Source organism: Dermacentor silvarum, chromosome 3, assembly GCF_013339745.2.
Source record: "Dermacentor silvarum isolate Dsil-2018 chromosome 3, BIME_Dsil_1.4, whole genome shotgun sequence".
Lineage (NCBI taxonomy): Eukaryota > Metazoa > Arthropoda > Arachnida > Ixodida > Ixodidae > Dermacentor > Dermacentor silvarum.
This window is the reverse complement of record NC_051156.1, coordinates 156617150-156636261: the sequence shown is the minus strand read 5'-3', so window position 1 is coordinate 156636261 and position 19112 is coordinate 156617150. Positions and strand designations below refer to the sequence as shown.

Genomic DNA, 19112 nt, shown 5'->3' with positions numbered 1-19112 from the left:
AGCAATCGTCTAACATAAACCGCGCTCGTCTCACCCGCACCGTCTCTTGTCTCCCCACGCCTCTGACCTTTATGCGCCGTGAATTCGCAGCTCAGTTTCCGTTGAAGCGATAGACCGCACGTGCCTTCGCCGCTGCGGCGTATATATGCGCTTGCTGCCAGCGTTTTGACAAAGGTAGACGAGAATTACCTGCCCCTCACCATTCCCTTACCCCCCATCAGTGTTCAATCTGGCGCCAGATCCAGACCAATGCACTTATTTCCCCATATCTGGCACATTTATTTTACCCTGGTCTCAATAATCCACAGTGTACCAGCTGCCAAGCGCCCCGGGCAGATCTTTTCCACTGTTTGTGGAGCTGCTCCAAGCCCATGGCGGTACAACCTATTCCCAACCCTTCCTTTTCCACGTGGGAGGCCGCTCTTCGGGCCACTTGCTCGGATGACCAGCTCTGGCTGGTGGACCGGGCCTGCCTAGAGATGTCGGCCAGGGGGCTCCCGGACATATAGGGGCCCAACCACATTTAAATAGATGAAATAAAGTTTTTATCCATCCATCCATCCTTTGACAGTCGTTGTCTCCAGTCATTCAGTGTGATCTATTCATGTTTGTTTGTGCGCGCTCACACCACGCTTGTTCATTCAGTTAGTAATAGTCGGGCCACATTTTCCAACGCACGCTACACATGTAATGCTGCCCGGATCGGCAGTGCAGCGCTACAGGTGTGTCCCTTCGCACGCGCTGCCCACGGGAAGCGCTTCTCATCAACACCACCGTTTCACACGCGCCTTCTCGTGGTCATCGAGTCTCTCTTCATGTCGGTCTACTTACGCCGCAGCACACCTGCTTACTTAATCAGCTCATGTTTACTACAATTTATATTGCTACCAAAGCCGCTCACCTTACATCGTATGACATTGCTGTGTTGCTATCGCATTCATTGCTTCGCCCTTAGGGCGAAACTGTGACATTTTTCTTGTAATGTAATGTTATGCACGCCACTTATGTCATAAATATAATCCCACTCATGTCTGCATGCACGTCATACATATCCTGATATCATACAGTTAAAGATAGTACGATGGCATTACGACAGCGTAGGTGACTAGATCATGACATTCATGTTCATGTTCGTTCATGTTCATGGCATGAAATTCAGTCATGTCATGCATATCATGATTATCATATCATTGAAAGTGATATTTTAAAGCAACGACCACTAAAGCATCACGACGGCTAAAAGGACGGACGGACGGACGGACGGACGGACGGACGGACGGGTGGATGGATGGATGGATGGATGGATGGATGGATGGATGGATGGATGGATGGATGGATGGATGGATGGATGGATGGAGGGATGGATAAACAAACAAACAGATTCACCGCGCCTAAAGTAGACTAAAGATGCTTCGGATTAATATAGTATTTGGCGCCAGACGCTCATCCTCGGGCGGAGCGTCGATGGCGGCCTCTCACCAACGCGAAAAGCGCCAAAAGCCATTAGCGCCGTAAAAGGCATCGCTACAAAATACCGGCCCAAGTTTCATTTAAGCGTGCGCGATAAGTGCCTTTACCGCCTTTACCGCATAGCTTTGGAATAAAATGTCAGAAATATGCGCAACTCTACAGGTCTACAGGGACATTATGCCCAATGAATTGCGAGCACCACGCGCGTTTTGAAATAACGCTAAAATTGGTCATAATCAACGATGATATTATTATTTGTTCCTCACGTTGGATAATTTAGTTTAATTTTGTGGTTATCAGACACAGATATCTACCCGTTAAAGTATAAATGTAAAAAACAATAATATTGCTGTCAGTGGTCCTCTAAAAAAGACCCATCTCAAGTCTTCTTTGCTTGATGATCCTTTCCGATTACTGCTTATTCCCATGCAGTGAATATATTCTTCAAATAATTAGGTGTTTCCAGTCTATTGTATAGATCCAGAGATTCGATTTTTTTCTTTATTGTATAATGGTAGTTTCCTATAAATTCAGTGTACGTTGCATTGCTTTTGGCTCAAATTGCAGCCCACACACACTTATCCTCGTGGTAAGCCATTAGGTTTACTGCTACACAGTTATGCCAATAAAGTTTATATTCTCTGAAGCATCGCAAAACTAGCCAATCTCAGCTTTTTTAATGGAAGCCGTGTACAGTAAAATACCTTAACGTCTCATAAAAGGAGTCACCTAGAATAATATATATGCTATGCTAACATCATGACATCATCTCTGCTTAGACGGTGGCATAAGCGTTTCATAGCATTTTTTTTGTAGATTAAGCTTCCATGTATGGCTTGCATAATTCAGTTTTTAATTTGTATTATTTGTCACTCTCCTGCATTGTTGCGTAAATTCACAAAATTCAATATCTGTTCACTCTTTAACCAGCCCTCTCTTGTCATTGCGATGAACTCGTTCGTAAGAATCCAGCCCTATACCGTGTAGAGCTAGCGTACGTGAAGCAGTCGACTTTTACATTTTTCCTTTAGTTGTAACACCTACAGAATGCTAAAGACCAGGGTGAATTCATTACACGCCCCTTTAAATGCCCATGCATCATTCGTTAATTAGATTAAGGTGTAAATTCTTATCCTCGAGTTGCACGAAAAGCTCTTAAACGCTTCACCGCTCTGCACCGAAACTAACACACGCGTGTCTTTGCAATTGCAGCAACAGTACCAACAGTCACCAGAAGCAACAAAACAAACAACATGATCAAGCCCGTGGTGGGCACGCAAGAGGTAGTCGAGGCCGCTTTCAAAGAGGCCGCTTTCCCTGGAGGGGACGAAACGGTGCGAAGGCATATCCGCCCAGCTATAACAAAGGTCTACAAGGAAGCGGGGTGCCTAGTGCCGGACAGAATTTGCTCTCTTTCAAGCGAGCACTGCGCCGTATGACGGCCGAGGACGAAGCATCCGTGGTGTCCGAGTCCGACAGCTGCGCGTTCAGTGTTTCTGACTTCGGCGACGCAAGGAGCGAATACGGCTTCGACGACGGTCAGTTCTACGACGGTGATGGCGGGGACTGCTCGGACGAGCAAGACGCGGGCGAAGGCGACTGCTCCTCACCGAAGGTGGACGAATTCGAAGACCTCACGGATGCCTTCTCGCCTGCCGGCAACAGGACGCCCGATCCGTCAGGCATCGGCGCAACGCGACAGCTTCTGGGTGCCCCAAAAGTCTTGGACTCGACGTCTCCGGTCGGTATGATTAGCGTCTTCTGGGACATCGAGAACTGCGCGGTTCCCAACGGCGTTCCGGCGTACGACATCGTGCGCAAGGTGCGCCAGACGTTTTATGAGGGCCACCGGGAAGCAGACTTCCTTGTCGCTTGTGACATCGCCCGCATGAAGACCAATGTCGTGGGAGAGCTTAGCGAGGCTCACGTGACGGTGGTCCACGTGCCGGGAGGTCAGAAGAACGCGGCTGACGAGAAGCTGCGCTCCGCGCTGCGGCGCTTCTCCGACGCTTACAAGCTGACCGGCTCGAAGGTCGTGCTCATATCGGGCGACGTGGACTTCGCGGCTGAGATACACGAGATCCGATACAGGAACCTCATCCACGTCGTGTTGATCCACAACGACCAGGCAAAGCGGTCTCTTACGGACACTGCCAACCAGAGTATCCGTTACGCGGAGTTTGTTGCGGACATCGGGAAGTTAGAAACAGCGAAGGAAGTCAAGGCGTCCGCACCAACCGGACACCACAAGCCATTAGCCAAGAAATCACCTCTGGGGAGCGAAAATAATAGTGCCAGAGACACCGCTGGCGTGTATCAGGCCAGCAAAGAATCTGCGCTTTCTAGACAAAAGTTGCCGGTCAAGAAGTTGGCAGATGCGCGTCAGAAAGATAGCGCCCAAGTTACAGGTGGCGTTTCGGATACAAAGTTGAAAAAAGCTCCCGTGCCAGCCGATCGAGGCCTCCCTAATAACGAAAAAGCAACAAAGACAGAAAACGTCATGGTACCGGAGGCTATCCCCACCAAGGTGGGACTGGTTGTTCGTCAACAGCCTCGGAACTTACAGCACTGGAAGAGCTTCCTGTCCAAACTGAACATTCCACAAGATTTCAGCCTCGAAATTGGAACGGATAAAGACGTCATTTGCCTCGCTTACCCCAGCGCGGCCAAGGCCAAAAAAGCCATAGCAACTCTACACAAGCAGGTAACTGGTGAAGGTGGTGTCGCCAATTGCTTAGGAATATTGTCCGACAAGACTCCCAGATGCGAGGCAGTGCGCACGCCGGAAGGGTCGCTTTTTTCGGAAAAACTACGAGACGCAATGGCCTATACCAGTACATTAGTTACAAGTGTCAGAAAAAAGATCGATTCCCTGAAAGGTAACGATCAAGGTGCAAGAGAAGAGCGTTTTGCACTGGAGAAGATGGTCGAATGCTATGAGGCTCGGTTGAGAGAATTCACCGCTAGCCTTAGTGAGCTCACGACATCGTCCCAAGAGGCACACTCTATTACGACGAGAGAAATGGCACGCCTGTTCTGTGGCTCTCCACTTTATAGCGTGAAATCCAAGTTGTTCGAGGGCCTCGAGAAGCGAAAAGTCGTCTTCCTGGTGACTCCTCCAGGGTCTGGGTCGTGCCTCGAAGTGCCTTCGTACCTGCGAGATCAAGGCTTCCGTGTGCTCAGCATCCAACCCAGTGACCTCGCCGCCGAGCAGTGCGCTAAGCATGCGGCAAACGTGAGCGGGATAGGAGCGGTGGAGTGCTGGCGCTTTACCGGACAGCAGGTGAGCCCACAGTCCGCGGTTGTCTTCACCACTGCGCGTCGTTTCTTCCATGAGTTCATGCGCTGCGGGACAGCGTTAGCGGGCTTCCAGGCAATTGTCGTTGATGCTCTGCAAGAAGACAGCGCTTACCAGCGCGTCGCCCTGACAGTATTGCGCATGCACTTTTTGTCTCACGTTCGCCTCGTGCTGTGTGGCAGCGACAGCGACGCCTGCGCATCTGTCCAGCAGGCGTTCTGCCTGGGTGACCAGGACATACTGAAATCCTTTGTTCAGTGCCCCGTGGACGTCATCTGGAAAGAACGACCAACGAATATGAACGTAGTTGCCGCAAGTGTCGCCGCCACGCTCGAGTTCTGCCAGAAATGCAGATCCGGCGGAGACATCGTAGTCTTCTTGCCCTCTCTGGCGGACGCGTTCCACGCAGATGCACTGCTGGAGTACCGAAAGGGTGCAGGACAACTCGAGGGAACAGTTCGCCATGAGGTTTTGTTTCCTGGAAACACGTCCCTGTCAACGCTCGGTTCGCCATCGTTCAGGGGCTGGAGGATAGTGTTCGCTGTGGAATATGCTGACGCTATCGCTAGAAAGCTTCAAGTGCAGTGCGTCATCGACAGCGGTCTAACACGCACTGTCGTTTACCGCAACGGTGTTTTAGTTGCCCAGCTTGCGTACATCTCCGAAGCAGAAGCCGACGAACGGAAGGCTTTGGTCGGAAATCGGCTGCACGGAACTTGCTATCGCCTGTACAACCGAGATGTGTTCGCTTCTTCGCCGTCAGTCGACGAAAAGAACTCACGGTTCATTGAAGACATCGTTCTTCGCCTTTCAGCACGACAGACCAGCAACACTCCCGCATATCTTGAAAAAATCCCGAAAGGCTTTGTGAAAACTGCGAAGAAAGCGCTCGTAGAGATCGGGGCGATCGACTCAAACGGACGCCTTACAGATTTGGGTGCAAAGCTTTGCGAAAACAGCCTGGAACCAAGACTAGGGAAATTGATACTGGGATCACTTGACAGAGGTTCTTCGATGAACGCTGTGCTGCTCTCCGTTCTAGCTTACGAGAACCTGCTCGCCGCTTATAGGCCTCTGAACAAAGACGGCACAGAACGGGAAGCCCAGCGCCCCGAAGGAGACTGCGTCTTCTCCCGCATCATTGACCTCTACAAGAACTGGCTCGCTGTGCCCAAGAAAATGAAAAGCACGTGGTGTGAGGTGAACGGCGTTAACGAGACCTTCATCAGCCACCTTCACAGCACCACTCTAGCGACTCAATCAGAGTTCGACGTCTTGAGGGGCAAGAACTTGAACACGGATTCGGCAAAGCAAGAAAATAACTTAACAGTCACAATGGCCGAACTGCTCGCCGAATCTTTTCCGCAAGGCTTGCTCCAGGCCTCAGAACGGGGCTTCAGCAGCCCTACAATCGGAAACAACCTCCAGGTATCACCGCTCTCGCTGCTTGGAACCCGGCCTACGCAAGTCAAAAGCGTCGTCTGCTGCCTGTTCTCTCTGATTCCCGGCGCAAGAAAGCTGCAGCTCCTTAACTTTTCATCGCTTCCGGATAAAGATGACAATTCCAAGACTGAACCTGTCACATCGCTGTCACCGTCAAAGCTCCCGCACATTCAAAAAAGGTTCGGCCCTATTGGAAATCTCATCTGGAACCAGCAGTTCAACACGCAGCGTGCGCTTCAGTCAATTGAAGAAAAGCTGCGGAAAGATGGCCATTCCGAGGAAGGGTCGCTCGAACTGGATGCGGCAGTTCAGTGCATCGTCGTCAGAGGTTCCGAGGAATACTGTATCGAGGCTTTTCAGTACCTTCAGAGCATCGTCACGGATCAGGTAGCAAAGCTTGCCAGGAAGGACAGAGAGGCTCTCCTCACGCCACCCGACTCACCTTACAGTACACACCCCATTCTGGCGGTCATCGGCGTCGGAGGCCTACTGAATGAAATCCTGTCACCGACAAACTTCCGTACCATCGTGGTCGGCGACATTAAAATCCCGCTTCCTGATTTCCGAACGCTTGTCAACGAACTCGGAAATATCGTCCAATACTGGTTTCTCAAAACGGACAAGGCCTTCCAGGTCACGTACAAGACGTCAAAGGAAGCCGACGACGCTTACGACTCCCTTTCCAAGCAGGACGGCGTCGTGGTAGTTTCCGTTAAGGGTCAGGCTCTAGCGTACCGCGAAGAGCAGAAGCACCGAAGACCCGCGTTCCACGCCCAGGTATCGTTGCCACGACGCCGATGCACGGGCATTGCCTTTGCCGAGCTGCCAGACCAGGCATCTTGGGACCGAATCGCGGGGTCGCTGCCGCTACGTTTACAGCTCGACGACACCGCGATAATTTGCGAGCGGAACAAGAATGCGCCTTGTCAGCTGTACGTGAAGGGTTTTTCACCGACGGTTGGCCAGGCGGCCGTGGAAAAGTTCCTTCGCTCCTCATTGCCCGTAAGTCTGAAGAGCGTTCGCGTCATCCACGAACCTTCTCTAGAGACAACCTCGATGGAGCTCCGAGCGCTGGAAGAAGCTGTGCAGAGAATTTTCGACAAGGAAGCTGGCCCCGGCACACCGAGGCTCAGCCTCAAGACACCGAAGAATACAGACTATGCTTTCAAAGGCTGGATGTCGTTCGAAAACGTTGTCGTGGCACAGCGCGCGTGCGCTCTTCTCAAAGGGGCGCCAATTTCAATCCCTGCCTCTCAGGGTGGTCGTCCTGCGATCACACTGCCGCTAACCGTTCACACCTTAGTCCAAGAAACTTTCTTCTTTCCCCGCCTTTTCTTCGCGGCCATCCAAGGACGGGTCGAAGCCGAGCTCCGTCGCCAAGAAGCCCTGCGCCCCGAAGACAACCTCAAGTGCGATGCGTCGCCCTGCGGCCCAGCGGTAGTTTGCGTCAGCCTGCGTGCCAACAACTTGAACGATTTTCAGAAAGCCGTGCAGCTCTTCAATAGGCTGATGATCACAGAGGCAGCACTCTTCGAAGAATCGGTGCGGCCGGAGAAAGTAGCGGACGTCGTCAAGGCCGTCTCACCTGGGGGCGGCGTCTACATGTTCCACAAATACGGTGAAACTCGCCTGGTCGGAGACGAAGAACTCGTCGCCGCGGCCACGGAGGTGTTGAAGACGTGCACCAAGGCACAGGTGAGTCCCGTTGGAGAATTGAACGCACGCAGCATTATGCGAACTCATTCTATATGCGCGCTACGGTGTAGTTATTCTCGAACTGTAGTTGAAAATGTAAGACATTGCGGATAAATCGGCTTGTCCTTGGCTTTGTTGCCGTTTTAAAGCGAATTGTCTTCTTTGCCTATACCTCATCGCTGTTTGTCGTGTTGTAGTTTGTCTCGCCGAGTAAACTGGGCCGATCCGGGAGACTGTGCAATCAAAGGCGAGCTGGTCAAAGGTGAGCCACTTGGTAGGCCGATCATGACACGAGTGCGCGATGTACATACAGGTGTCATACTAAGGGTTTTGTTGTGGTTCATAACATGGGTCGATCCTGGAGACTAAAATCCGTTACGTAGGTAGGCCGTTCCTGGTAATGCTATCATATAACAATCGCTCAGGTGAGCATTTGGACCTAATTAACAGCGAATTTGTTTAAGCCAGCCGTAATTTGTGGTTCCTATCAAGAAACTATGAAGAAATAAAAGAAAATAAACTTTCTTGCCGAGGCGGGATTCGAGCCCGCGTACCCCCGTCCCAAGGGGAGCGTCGTAACCACTAGGCTATACGGGCACGCTTGCAGAGCATGCATTTATGCGAACCATATGATTGTGTTCGAGCGCCGTCATCTTAGTCCACAGCTGACGCGTTCGCACGCTCGTGCTCTGTGAGGTGAAGAGGTTTTGCGCGCTATGAGAGCGAGAGAGAGAGAGAGATGCATTCACGGAGCAGGTCTGCTGGAACACGTTGTCGGCATTTCAACGCGGTGTCGGTGTTGCATGCAAGCAGCGCTATGCAACGCGCAGTGACGGCCGTAAGTCCGAGACGCGCGAAAATAAGTTATCATCATCATGAGTAATAAGCTGAAAAGTTCGCGCGCACTTCCGGAAAATGGTGGGCTACGATCACCGGCTTTGCTGTTTCAAGCGTTGCGCGGCCGAGTGCAAGGTTAAGCGTTTTTTTTTTTTTCCTTGCGCCTTTTTCTGCGGATGTGACGTCGGTGTATCGTCGAATAGGCAAAGCGGTGAATCTCTCACTTAACTGAGGCTCCGAGAGGGAAAGAATAAAGCTGTGACGTTAGCGTGTAGCGAGGAGTTAGGCGAGGAATAAACTGCGTATAGTTGCGGGATCTTACGTCACGAATGTGGTTCGCATAGTTCCAGGGTCACACAGAACTACATATACGTGTACCAACATATCTATTGGGAGCCACAGTTGATCATCGAATGTGACGCAGTAATGATTATTCACTTCGTTCAAGGAATACAAAAGCCTATTTAAATAATTATCTTGTATTCATTTAACACAAGCAATATCGTCACATAAACCACATCAGTATATCAGTTGCATAACTTAATTCAGTATCTACGCTAAATAACGTAAGGGCACCTACCATTAACACGAGCGTCTACATGTAAACTTTGCATTCACCCATTATATACCCTAGTGCATGGGTTCCCCATGATTTTTATTTTACTTGTGTTTTGCATCCTTAAGATTTCGTGTGAGCGATGTAAAAGTTTCCCTTAAAGAGTCATAAAAAAGGTTCACGCAAGGATACTCTTTAAACCTATTCTTGTCATACAACATGGGCACTGGTGTTCTATGGAGGCTGAAGTGGTGTCCCGACAGCGAAGGCGGACCGCCGCTATTTAAAAAAACGTTAGCATTAAGGAAAGAATAGGAGCGCTTTGTTTTCGCTTTGTGCGGGCTTAAAGGCCAACTGCAACGAACCTTTAATTTTGCTAAATTTATTATAAATGAGTAGCTATACTATTGAAGCAATCTTGGCAATGCTGCGGGACTCGCAATGGTCCAACTTTTTTTTTATTTACAGGCTTTACGTAGCACCTTCACAAACGCCGAATGGCACCCGCAGATTAAGAGGATATGCGCGAATCTCAGCGCAGCGCGGGCACCCGGCCTGCCCAATATATGCCTAGAAACCGCGCTGGTTCTCGCGTTCTGGGTCATGCGTCATTTTCAGCGAGCAGTAATGGTGTTTTTTAAAGAGGTCCGGAACCACCCCTCTTGGTGAAAAAACAAGGTCCGCGGGTATCAAACGCTGCTGTGAATATCTCAAGCAAATTTTGCTGTCGTGCGCGACGTGTGAAGTTCGGAAGCGGAGCGCGAAGTCACTCTTTAGAGCGCAGCTTTTAGGCGTCCGTTCCTGCGTTTCGCATCGGCGTCCCTCGGCGTAACCGAGCGAACGAGCATAAAAGGATGAAAAAGCGAACGCGGAGTGCAGCGAGCGGTGGATGAAAGACGGCGATAGCGAAGAACGCGAGAAGGAAAGCGGAGGCGGAGAGTATGGCGATAGCGTGAGAAGAAAAGCGCAGTGCCGCGCAAGACGGGCTCTGCGGCGACGACCGCTACGAGATGGGAGGGACTAAATCCCCACCAGAACACACCAATGTTGCCAGATCTCGTCTTGTGCGGTTCCCTAGATTTGCGAGGCGGAGCTGTCCCTAGTGAAGTCACGTGACTGCGTGCCGCACTCGCCTTCTTATCGCCTCCCCCTCCTCGTGCGTGCGTGCGCCAAATTTCAATGTGTGTGCACGCATGAGATGAACGTGGGCGCAAGGTTTAAACTTAATGGCATCTTATAAATGAATGAAACTATGTTTCATTTATTTATGAGGAATCTAAGGTAGCACGTGTTACGACGGGATAGGTGAGCCTTAGCTAGGCGACTGGCCACGGCCGTCTGGTGTTCAGCGATCGCGGGCAGTGACGAGACGCTCTCTCTATGTCCATAATTATCCGCCGACTCGTTCTTGACGCCTGTTATGCGCCCCCCCCCCCCCCCCCGCTGCCATTCTTGAAATTATTTTTGTACGTTATTCACGGTCGCACGCTTGCATTCCTATGTTTGTTTATGCGTGGACTTCGAGGCCATTCGCCTACCTGCCCTCCCACCTTTTTGTTGTGACGGTTTCTTAGCTTTCCTGGCCCAGCACACCCATCCGTGACATATCTTGCCGTGCGCAACTCAGCGTTCTGTAGGTCTTTCTTGTCGATGCTCAACACAGCAAATGTAATGCTATCTTTTCCGCAAGGCAGTTGCTAAACTAATGGTGGTGCAGTTAATTTTTCAATCAGCATGTCATCAGCACTGCATGGTTCCAGCTATGATCTAGGCAGGCTGACCTGAACCGATTATTTTACAAATTTTGCACGTCTGAGAAAACTCGATCTCGGTTCCGTTTGTGCCTTTGTATATTCTGCATCTCATAGCAGCACACACTGCGCGACTTATCGATTCACAAGTTCAAATACAGTCAGTCTATAACCTGCGTTCACAAACGCGCTGAAGATCGGTGCATTGCAACAGTCACCTTATTTCTTCGACCTGCCACGCGGACTTCCCGTAGCTCTAACCGGCAACAGCTCACTGGTTCAGCAAAACGGTAAGATCATGTTCCTAACGTGACTCTTTGGAATCATGAGGTTAGTGGGTGCACAGATGTGAACAGATTGCACAATTTGAGAACCCAGAAAGAGCCTGAAGCTTGACCGCGGAGCGAACTAAATTTCTTGTCAAATAAACACACACAGGTTAATGCGAATAACCGATTCCTTATCGCGCACAATCGACCACTTACATACACAAAAAGCGTCAACAATCGTAACCACCAAGACGATTCATCCAAATGATCGCACATTCCACACAAGTCCATAAAGCAAAGCCGAAGATGAACGTGTTGACAGTCCTAATAATCTCCCCGTGAATTCATGTGAGCGCTCGCGAGATGACGCAATCCTGGCTAGAACAAACAAACAAACAGAAAATATTATAAACAGAACAATGCGCATAGGCGGGTCCATCATTAACCATATGAGCAGCAGCGAAAAAAATATGCACAGCGAGTTTCACTTCGCCAGTTCAACTGGTCGACTTGACTAGGGAATTTCGGCCTCCATTCTGGGTACACGAAAGAGCTAGTTTTGGTAGGGTGGTGAGCAGCCCAGAGTTGCCAGCATGGTGTTTTCTATACCGCTAACCTTGGGCGATGTTGCGGTCGGTATTTAGTCTCGCGCCTACGAGATGGCGCCAGAGTAGCGCGCGTCGTCTGGTAACCGATGACGCCACCGATATCATATATGGAAACAAAGCGCTGCATAAGCGGAGGTCTGTCTGCGGCGGCTGCTGTGAATCGCGCCCGTGCGTCACCCACGCGCTGCCTCTCGCGATCTCCCGATTAGCGAGGCAGTCGCGTCACACTTCGCTCCGTTTGCAACGTGTCGCACGAGATAAATTGTCCACGCCAGCCAGTATATCGCGAAATGAATAAAACGTATGCGCTCAAATTTCGCATTAGGAAGTATCGTAGTCGTCGGTGAATTTTTCTCAAGCGCTCTATTTTCAAACAAAGTGCAGAACTTTCTCAAGCACTCTCTTCCTCGGTCGTTTCGAAGCTGCTTAGATTCCCATAAACGCCTGCTATTGGCCGATAGCTGACAAGAATGGTATTTGGTTCTGAGTGCTTCTTGCTACTATTACCGCGTATATTAACTGGCGCAGTTAAATAAACAGGCTGAAATAAGCGAAAACCAGCGTTTCGACAAGGTTTTTACTTCGGCTTGTTGGTTTTCCATTATGAACGTGTAGCGCGTAAATTTGGACACAGACAAAAGAAGGAACACGGTTACACACACGGCGCGATGACTATCAACATTTTATTGCCGAGAACAACGTGACCTTATTTGTACCTGCGTTTCGAACTTCGATAAGAATCATGCACTTTCGGAAGAGGCCACATATCGGCTGCTCACGCTCACTCGCGCACGCCCGCGTAGGAATGAAACCGCCCACACTGCTTATCGGTGTCGTATAGCCGCCGGGTCTCGCTAATACAAGGAACGAGTGCATGGCTGAGCACGAACGAGGTCGGAGGTTCGATTCCCGGTACTAAAGCCCCTCCATACACGTTTTCGCTGACCAGATGGGGAAAGGCTTTACCCGGGACGCGACGGCCGCATTTTGATGGGGGTAAAGTGAAAAAGTGCGACTTAGATTTCAGAGCTTGTTAAACAACTCCAGTCGGTCAAGATAGTCCAGAACCCTTCACTATACGCAGATTTGATAACCCCAGCGTTGCTTTGGGGCGTTAAACCTAATGAATCAATGCAGTTAGACATTGCGTGTGAGGTTGCACGCTGAGCAGGATGAAAGTAAACATAATTGGACGCATCGCCGTTGGTTTTACAGGAAGTAATACAACCTTTCGACAAAACCTACAGTTCACGATTTGAGCTTGTCTGTGCGTGTGTGCTCTTTCTTTTTATTTGTTTATTTTTTGCAATTTCATTACTAAATATATCTATTCTTGCAAGCTGTTTGTAAAGCATTCACTCGTATTTCAAATGCAAACATTTTGTGCGGAGACTGCTCCACGTGGGAAACTAGGCTTTTTACACCGGCCAAAATTTCAGTGCATTTGTATCTTTTGAAATTCTTTTGTTTTCGGATTGCTCGATTATTAGGGCATTTTTGCAGACCCCTCCACGTCCGAAGAATCGGTCGCTGACTGATCTCAATAAAATCTGCGTCACTTCCCGTGGTTGTACGGCCCGATCTTCGTACATGCTTTCAGCTTCGGCCTTTCATTCTCTCCATTTCCATACAAGCTGCTGCTGCAGCCATTCTCAGCTAGTGTTTACATATGAATAGTTGTTGTCGGTCCTGTAGACCCGCGTGAACCTTAATTGTAACGACAGCGAGTTTGCGTCGTGTAGAAGCTGCACGCGGCAAGGCACTAGATTAGGGGTCTTTCGCAGAATTTTATGCAGAATATTCGAGAAACCAAATAGTAGATGCTCGATTTCATCGTTCACTATTTTATTCCTATTCGTAAAATGTCGCCTTATAAACGCACCCATACTTTCGTTCTTAATTTTTTACGACAGATTCAAAGGAATATGTAAAGCCTTGGGTGTAAACTAGACTAAATGCTACAGTTTCCTCACTAGGCCGGACATTTGTCCGGCCTAGTCAAAATCAGACATTTTGTACAGAGAATGGCATAAACGCACTACAAAAACGCAGCAATAATTTAAATGACATTTATTCTTCACAGAGTAGCCGTTTTTTTAACGATCTTTTTGAGCTCTCAGCCCTTTCATGCCGCGATTAATTCTGTTGATTAAAAACTTACTTTAACCGCATTTCTTGCGTCTTTAAAATAATTAAACGCATAAAGCTGCAGTATAGATTAAGAATTTTCAATTCTTTAGTGAGTTTTGTCAAGTTAACAGGATGTAGGCTCTCTGCGAAGACTCACTACAGGATCATCGGATATGATCCGGTCAACTATTTCACCTCCAGTAGGCTTGAAACGCACCTATCTAACCACTTGAAAACAATGTATGGTGCAAAACATTGTGAAAAACAATGAAAAATACTGAACCCGCTATCTACAACGGGATACTGACTACGAGCAAACACAGCAGACTGTTTACCTTTCCACTCGTTCTGGTAAAGCATTTTGCACTTTTACAGCGAAGCTGTACTGGTATATGACAAGGATCCCGGGATTTCTTGGTCTCTGCAGCCCGAAACTGAACCAATCACATCGGGATTCGCGCGCCGTGTGCGCCGCCAGTTTCCTTGCACCACCATCAGATGGCGCTCGGTTCCACGCATCCGTAGCAGCGGCGGCGCCTGCCGTGCGCGGGAAAAAAAGAACCATAAAGTTCGCCTTCGCGCATAGCGTTCGCCTCAAGCGTTTCCCGGTAAAGAATATGGTTGCATAAACTGCAGTTGCCGTGAAGCGGCAACTGTAGCACACGAAGCAGGGAGTGACGTGACTCCACTTTTATATGTAAAAGAAGAACCCGCCTAGCAACTGATTTCATTTGTGTTGTGATAGCGCTATGGAAAGGCCACGCATAGTTAGGACTCCTGAGGAGCAGCGTGAACACGATGAGCGGTGACGGGAACAGCTACGTCAATATGCACATCAGCGTCGGGCTCGAGATAGGCAGGACGCGGCGGTTCCTGCCCAAGGCAAGCCAGGCACAGTTAGGACGCCTGAAGAGCAGCCCGAATACAATGAGCGACGAAAGGAACAGCAACGTCGATGTCCACAGCGGCGTCGTGCTCAGGCTCGGCAGGAACCAGTTCAAGGCTACGTCACGTTGGTCTATTTGATTTGGTGATATCAAAACTTCGCTGGCTAACCACCTTCACAGCGTGCATTGGAGCCCATTTTTTTATTGCGATAGCAATTACATGCACACTCAAAGCGGATTTCTGCCGTCAGCGTCGCCGTGAGGTTCCGTATGACGTCAACGGCAATGAAATCGTCGCCGCGCGCCGTATGCTGCATGTGCGAGTGAAAGCGCGCGAGCGACGCGCACTTTCACGGGGAGCGAACGCACGGCGGAGAGCAAACGCGCGTTCTGCGCCGTGCTCCCTGAAGGGCTGCAAAATTAAGCGTCTCTTTCCTCCTTTACAATCACCATATATATATATATATATATAGAGAGAGAGAGAGAGAGCAAATGCGACTTCTTCCGTTGCGCGAGAGGCCGTGGGGGGACGGGAGGGAGGGAGGGGAGACGACGTTTAGCTGCGGCATCACATGCGTAATTACATGAAAACGTTGCGAGGCGAGAAGGTGGCAAACACTTCCGACGCTGCTCGACGAGTGTCCCGTTCTGATCTCGTTGAAAACGTCCGAGCCGCCCCCAGAGGCACCGGCAACAGTCACGTACGCCGCGCGCGTTTGGTGCGAACGTGGGCAAAACGCCGACGGCGTCGACAACAAATCTGCGCTTTGCTGGTGCTGCTGCATGTCCAAGTTGATACAGCTGATAAAACTACTAGCCTTACTCCGTATAGCTCTCTACTAATTTGCTATCGCAATTGATGCTTCGCGTTTCGGGTGAAACTGCGACACTTTTAATTCAATTTATTCAATTTTATTCCAATCAAAAGTGTTTCAATATGTATGCAACATATTTTAATAATGACTACATTCATCAATGCCTTTGCTGTTGACGGACTATACTGGTGTACACAATTCTATGCACAGTGGTTAGACATCCCAGAAATTAATAGGTCAAAGACGTAAAACCCAAAGAAAGCTCGTGCAAGGTGAATACTTCTAAAATTATGACTTGATAGATACTGCGATATTCTATCAGAACACATTCGATGGCTTCTGCTCCATTTCCACTTGCTACGCATAAATAGCTCTCACCTGAAAACCTGAAAATTTTTCCCTGTAACCATGCGTTCTTAGATACCCTGCCATGACTTCGAACAGTAGGGCATTATCCCTTGAATTATGCATCATGTATTTTCAAGAAAGCCTACACCACAACACGATATATGCACTTGTCTAGAAGTGAGGTTGATAAGGGCTTGTCACTTGTAGATTCACGTATTAATCAAGAAAGTAAACATTGATGCTGCGAAGAAACTAAAACTAGCAGCACGCTACAGTGCTGGCAAGCTAAGCACAGCTCATTTTTTTACAGCAAATAAAATCTGTCAATCAAGCAGCACGCTAATCATTATAGCGCGCTCCCAAGGGACATTCCTCAAAAGTGAAAAGGGCAGCTTAGCGGTATACGTACCTTCACATGCACAAAAAGTGAAATGTCGCATGATAATTGTGGCTCTTCGTAGGGCAAGCACAAGCGGAAGAAACTGGTCCTCGTCGGTGAAGATTTCAGTGTGCTGAGATCCTTTGTGGGCAAGTTCGGCCATGACCCCTGGGAACTGGTGAAGGAGTGCAAACTGGACGCGGCACAGTTTGACGCAAACTTCGAGGCAGTTGATGTCGTCGGGTTGGACGCAGCCATTGGACGCGTGAGTGATATCACAGTGTCTAGATTCTAGGCACTGTAGTGATATGATGTCCTGGACGAGAGGCACACGAAGTGGCACTACCGAGTTGTGCCATTGGTCACAGCGCCCAACATTTTATTCATTAGTACAGTAAACCGGATTATAAGAAACTCGATTTATTCGAAAAATCGCTTTATTTGATGTTCTTATTTGTCATTCAGACTGCAGCAAGTGCAATTTAGGCGGATTAGTTTAATTGTATTTGCGCCACGCTCCAGTTGGTATGAGCGGGAAGTTCGAATGTTATTGCTCGTGTGGGATACTTGTGCACATGCAGTGGCCCCTTTACTTTTTCGTTTCTTGTATCAGCCTGGTGGGACAAAAGGCGCTGCAAAGGCCACTCTGGCACGTGGCGGAAGCTCTTTCAGCATGACTGCATCACACCAACAAGGTTCATGAGCATCAGCAGAATTTTATCACTATCATATCGCCACTATCGACCACAGTTTTGTTTCATTATATATACGTTTCACGACATCCAGCACTCTTGGAGTGCATATTTACCATATTACTAAAGCTCTTTCGGGATATCTGCGATCTAACAAAATACCGCTCAAAACGAAATCAGTTTTCTTTATCGATGATGTGATAACAAGAGTTTACTGTACTTTTTAGAACGATATTGATGAATGGGAGGGTGGTCACCGGTGGTGTGAGAAATTAAAATGGGTGGCTCGAGTTTCGCAAGATTTTTCTTGAACCCTGTCCCGTACATGTTCTTTCAAGGCAGGCAACTAAGTCATTTCTGATATGCTTAGCATGTAGTGATAGCTTGGTGGGGAAAGTATCTTCTGTGTGTATGTATCTCACAAAATTTATCTTGCCCAAGTGCTGTCGGCTATCATTACCACAATCACCCTTTTGTCACGCCAGTCACTATCCCATGAGACAACTGCCATTGAGAAAATGTATGTTCTTATATTACAGAACTTTTGTTTATATGGGCTCTGTAGCGCAGATTACTGCTTGAAAGTAAAGTTCGAGCCTCGAATTACACCTTACAATAGGCATCAAAGCGATCATGCAGTGCTTCACAAGGAACTTTCAGTATGCATGTCCTCAAAGATTAGAGAGAGAACCAGATGGTATGAACGATGCTCTACGCCAGTCTGAGTTTCAGTTCTTAGGTGACACTTCAGCCCCAGTTGCTGCACTGCAATTAATATGCAATGCGAAAATGCTTAATTCTCTAATAAGACTTAAACGATTGTTGCATTTAATATAGCTTCAACTGGTCAGAACTAATATGAAGCCTTCTGCAACGGTGACTACCATAGCCCCGGTGTCTCTTTGGACATAAAATCCTATCAGTCAATCATTTCCTCCAGCTAGGAACCCTAGCATGGTCACAGGTAGAATTCCTTCAATGAAGGGCCTTTCAACTTTTCCAGTTAGTCTGGCCGTGTCCCAGATTAACTGGAACTATCTGGACTCTGTACTATCTCAATAATTTCAGACTACAGAGGCAATACAGAACTACCGCGGAAGACCACAGCCCACTAGAGAGCACGGTAAAATAATGACAAGGACATTTGGGTAGACTTCCTGCTTTTAAGTAATGCCCTTTCGTCGGTTCTTGTTTTCGGGCGAGCTTGGAAATGCATAAGCAAACTGCATCTGTCACCATTTGTTGCATGCAGGCTGAGCAGCTAGTGAGCGAGCTGCCGAGACGTCCTGTGGAAGCCGACTCAGTGTCCACTTCCCGTTCTGAACGCTGTCCGATTTGCCATGAGCCACCGCGCCGCCCTCAAGGGGACGAGGCTTCAGTGAATGGGCACCGTCTCGAGCTGTGTGGGCACTGGCACTGTGGGTCGTGCCTGCTACTGGCCCTCAAACGAGCTCCCCTGCCCCTAGCATGCTTTGAGGAGGTAAGTCGTTCACGCTACTCCGTGGTCGGTCTAACGAATATGGTGTCCAGCCACGAATGCGTCGTGCATACTCCGTTTCACTTCCGCGGTGTTGCCTGCTGAGTATGACACAAATCGTGTGGTCATAAAAGTCTCACTCTGTGCATTTTGCAGTGAAGTTGACTTTCATCTGCTACGCTTTCTGTGGAATAACTACTACATATCTTCCTAAGACCCCTTGTACAATACATTGCACATTGCCTTCAACATTTTTTGAAGCAAAAGCTTCATTACGCTACCTCGGGCAGCCATCGGCGACTCAACAGTTTTCACCTTGAGAGCTAGACGTCAAACCACAAGAGAGCATTAAGGCGCGTTTATAGTCCATCGGCACGCGGGCGAGCGTCATCAGACGCCGGGCGAGCGTCCTCAGACGCTGGGGGCGTCGGAGCGCATTGGCCGCGCGTCCGGTTAC

The 19112-nt window shown here is 49.0% G+C and overlaps 1 protein-coding gene across 6 annotated transcripts in view; it reads left to right on the top strand.

Annotated features, from left to right (window-relative positions):
- LOC119445955 (uncharacterized) overlaps positions 1-19112 on the top strand; it is a 74125-nt gene that overhangs the window by 37991 nt on the left and 17022 nt on the right. For all 6 annotated transcript variants that reach the window (XM_049663759.1, XM_049663758.1, XM_037710253.2 and 3 more), the window contains 3 exons: positions 2683-7906; positions 16569-16751; positions 18431-18658. In XM_049663759.1, coding sequence (XP_049519716.1) covers positions 2683-7906; positions 16569-16751; positions 18431-18658 — 5635 coding nt within the window. The remainder of the gene's footprint in view (positions 1-2682; positions 7907-16568; positions 16752-18430; positions 18659-19112) is intronic.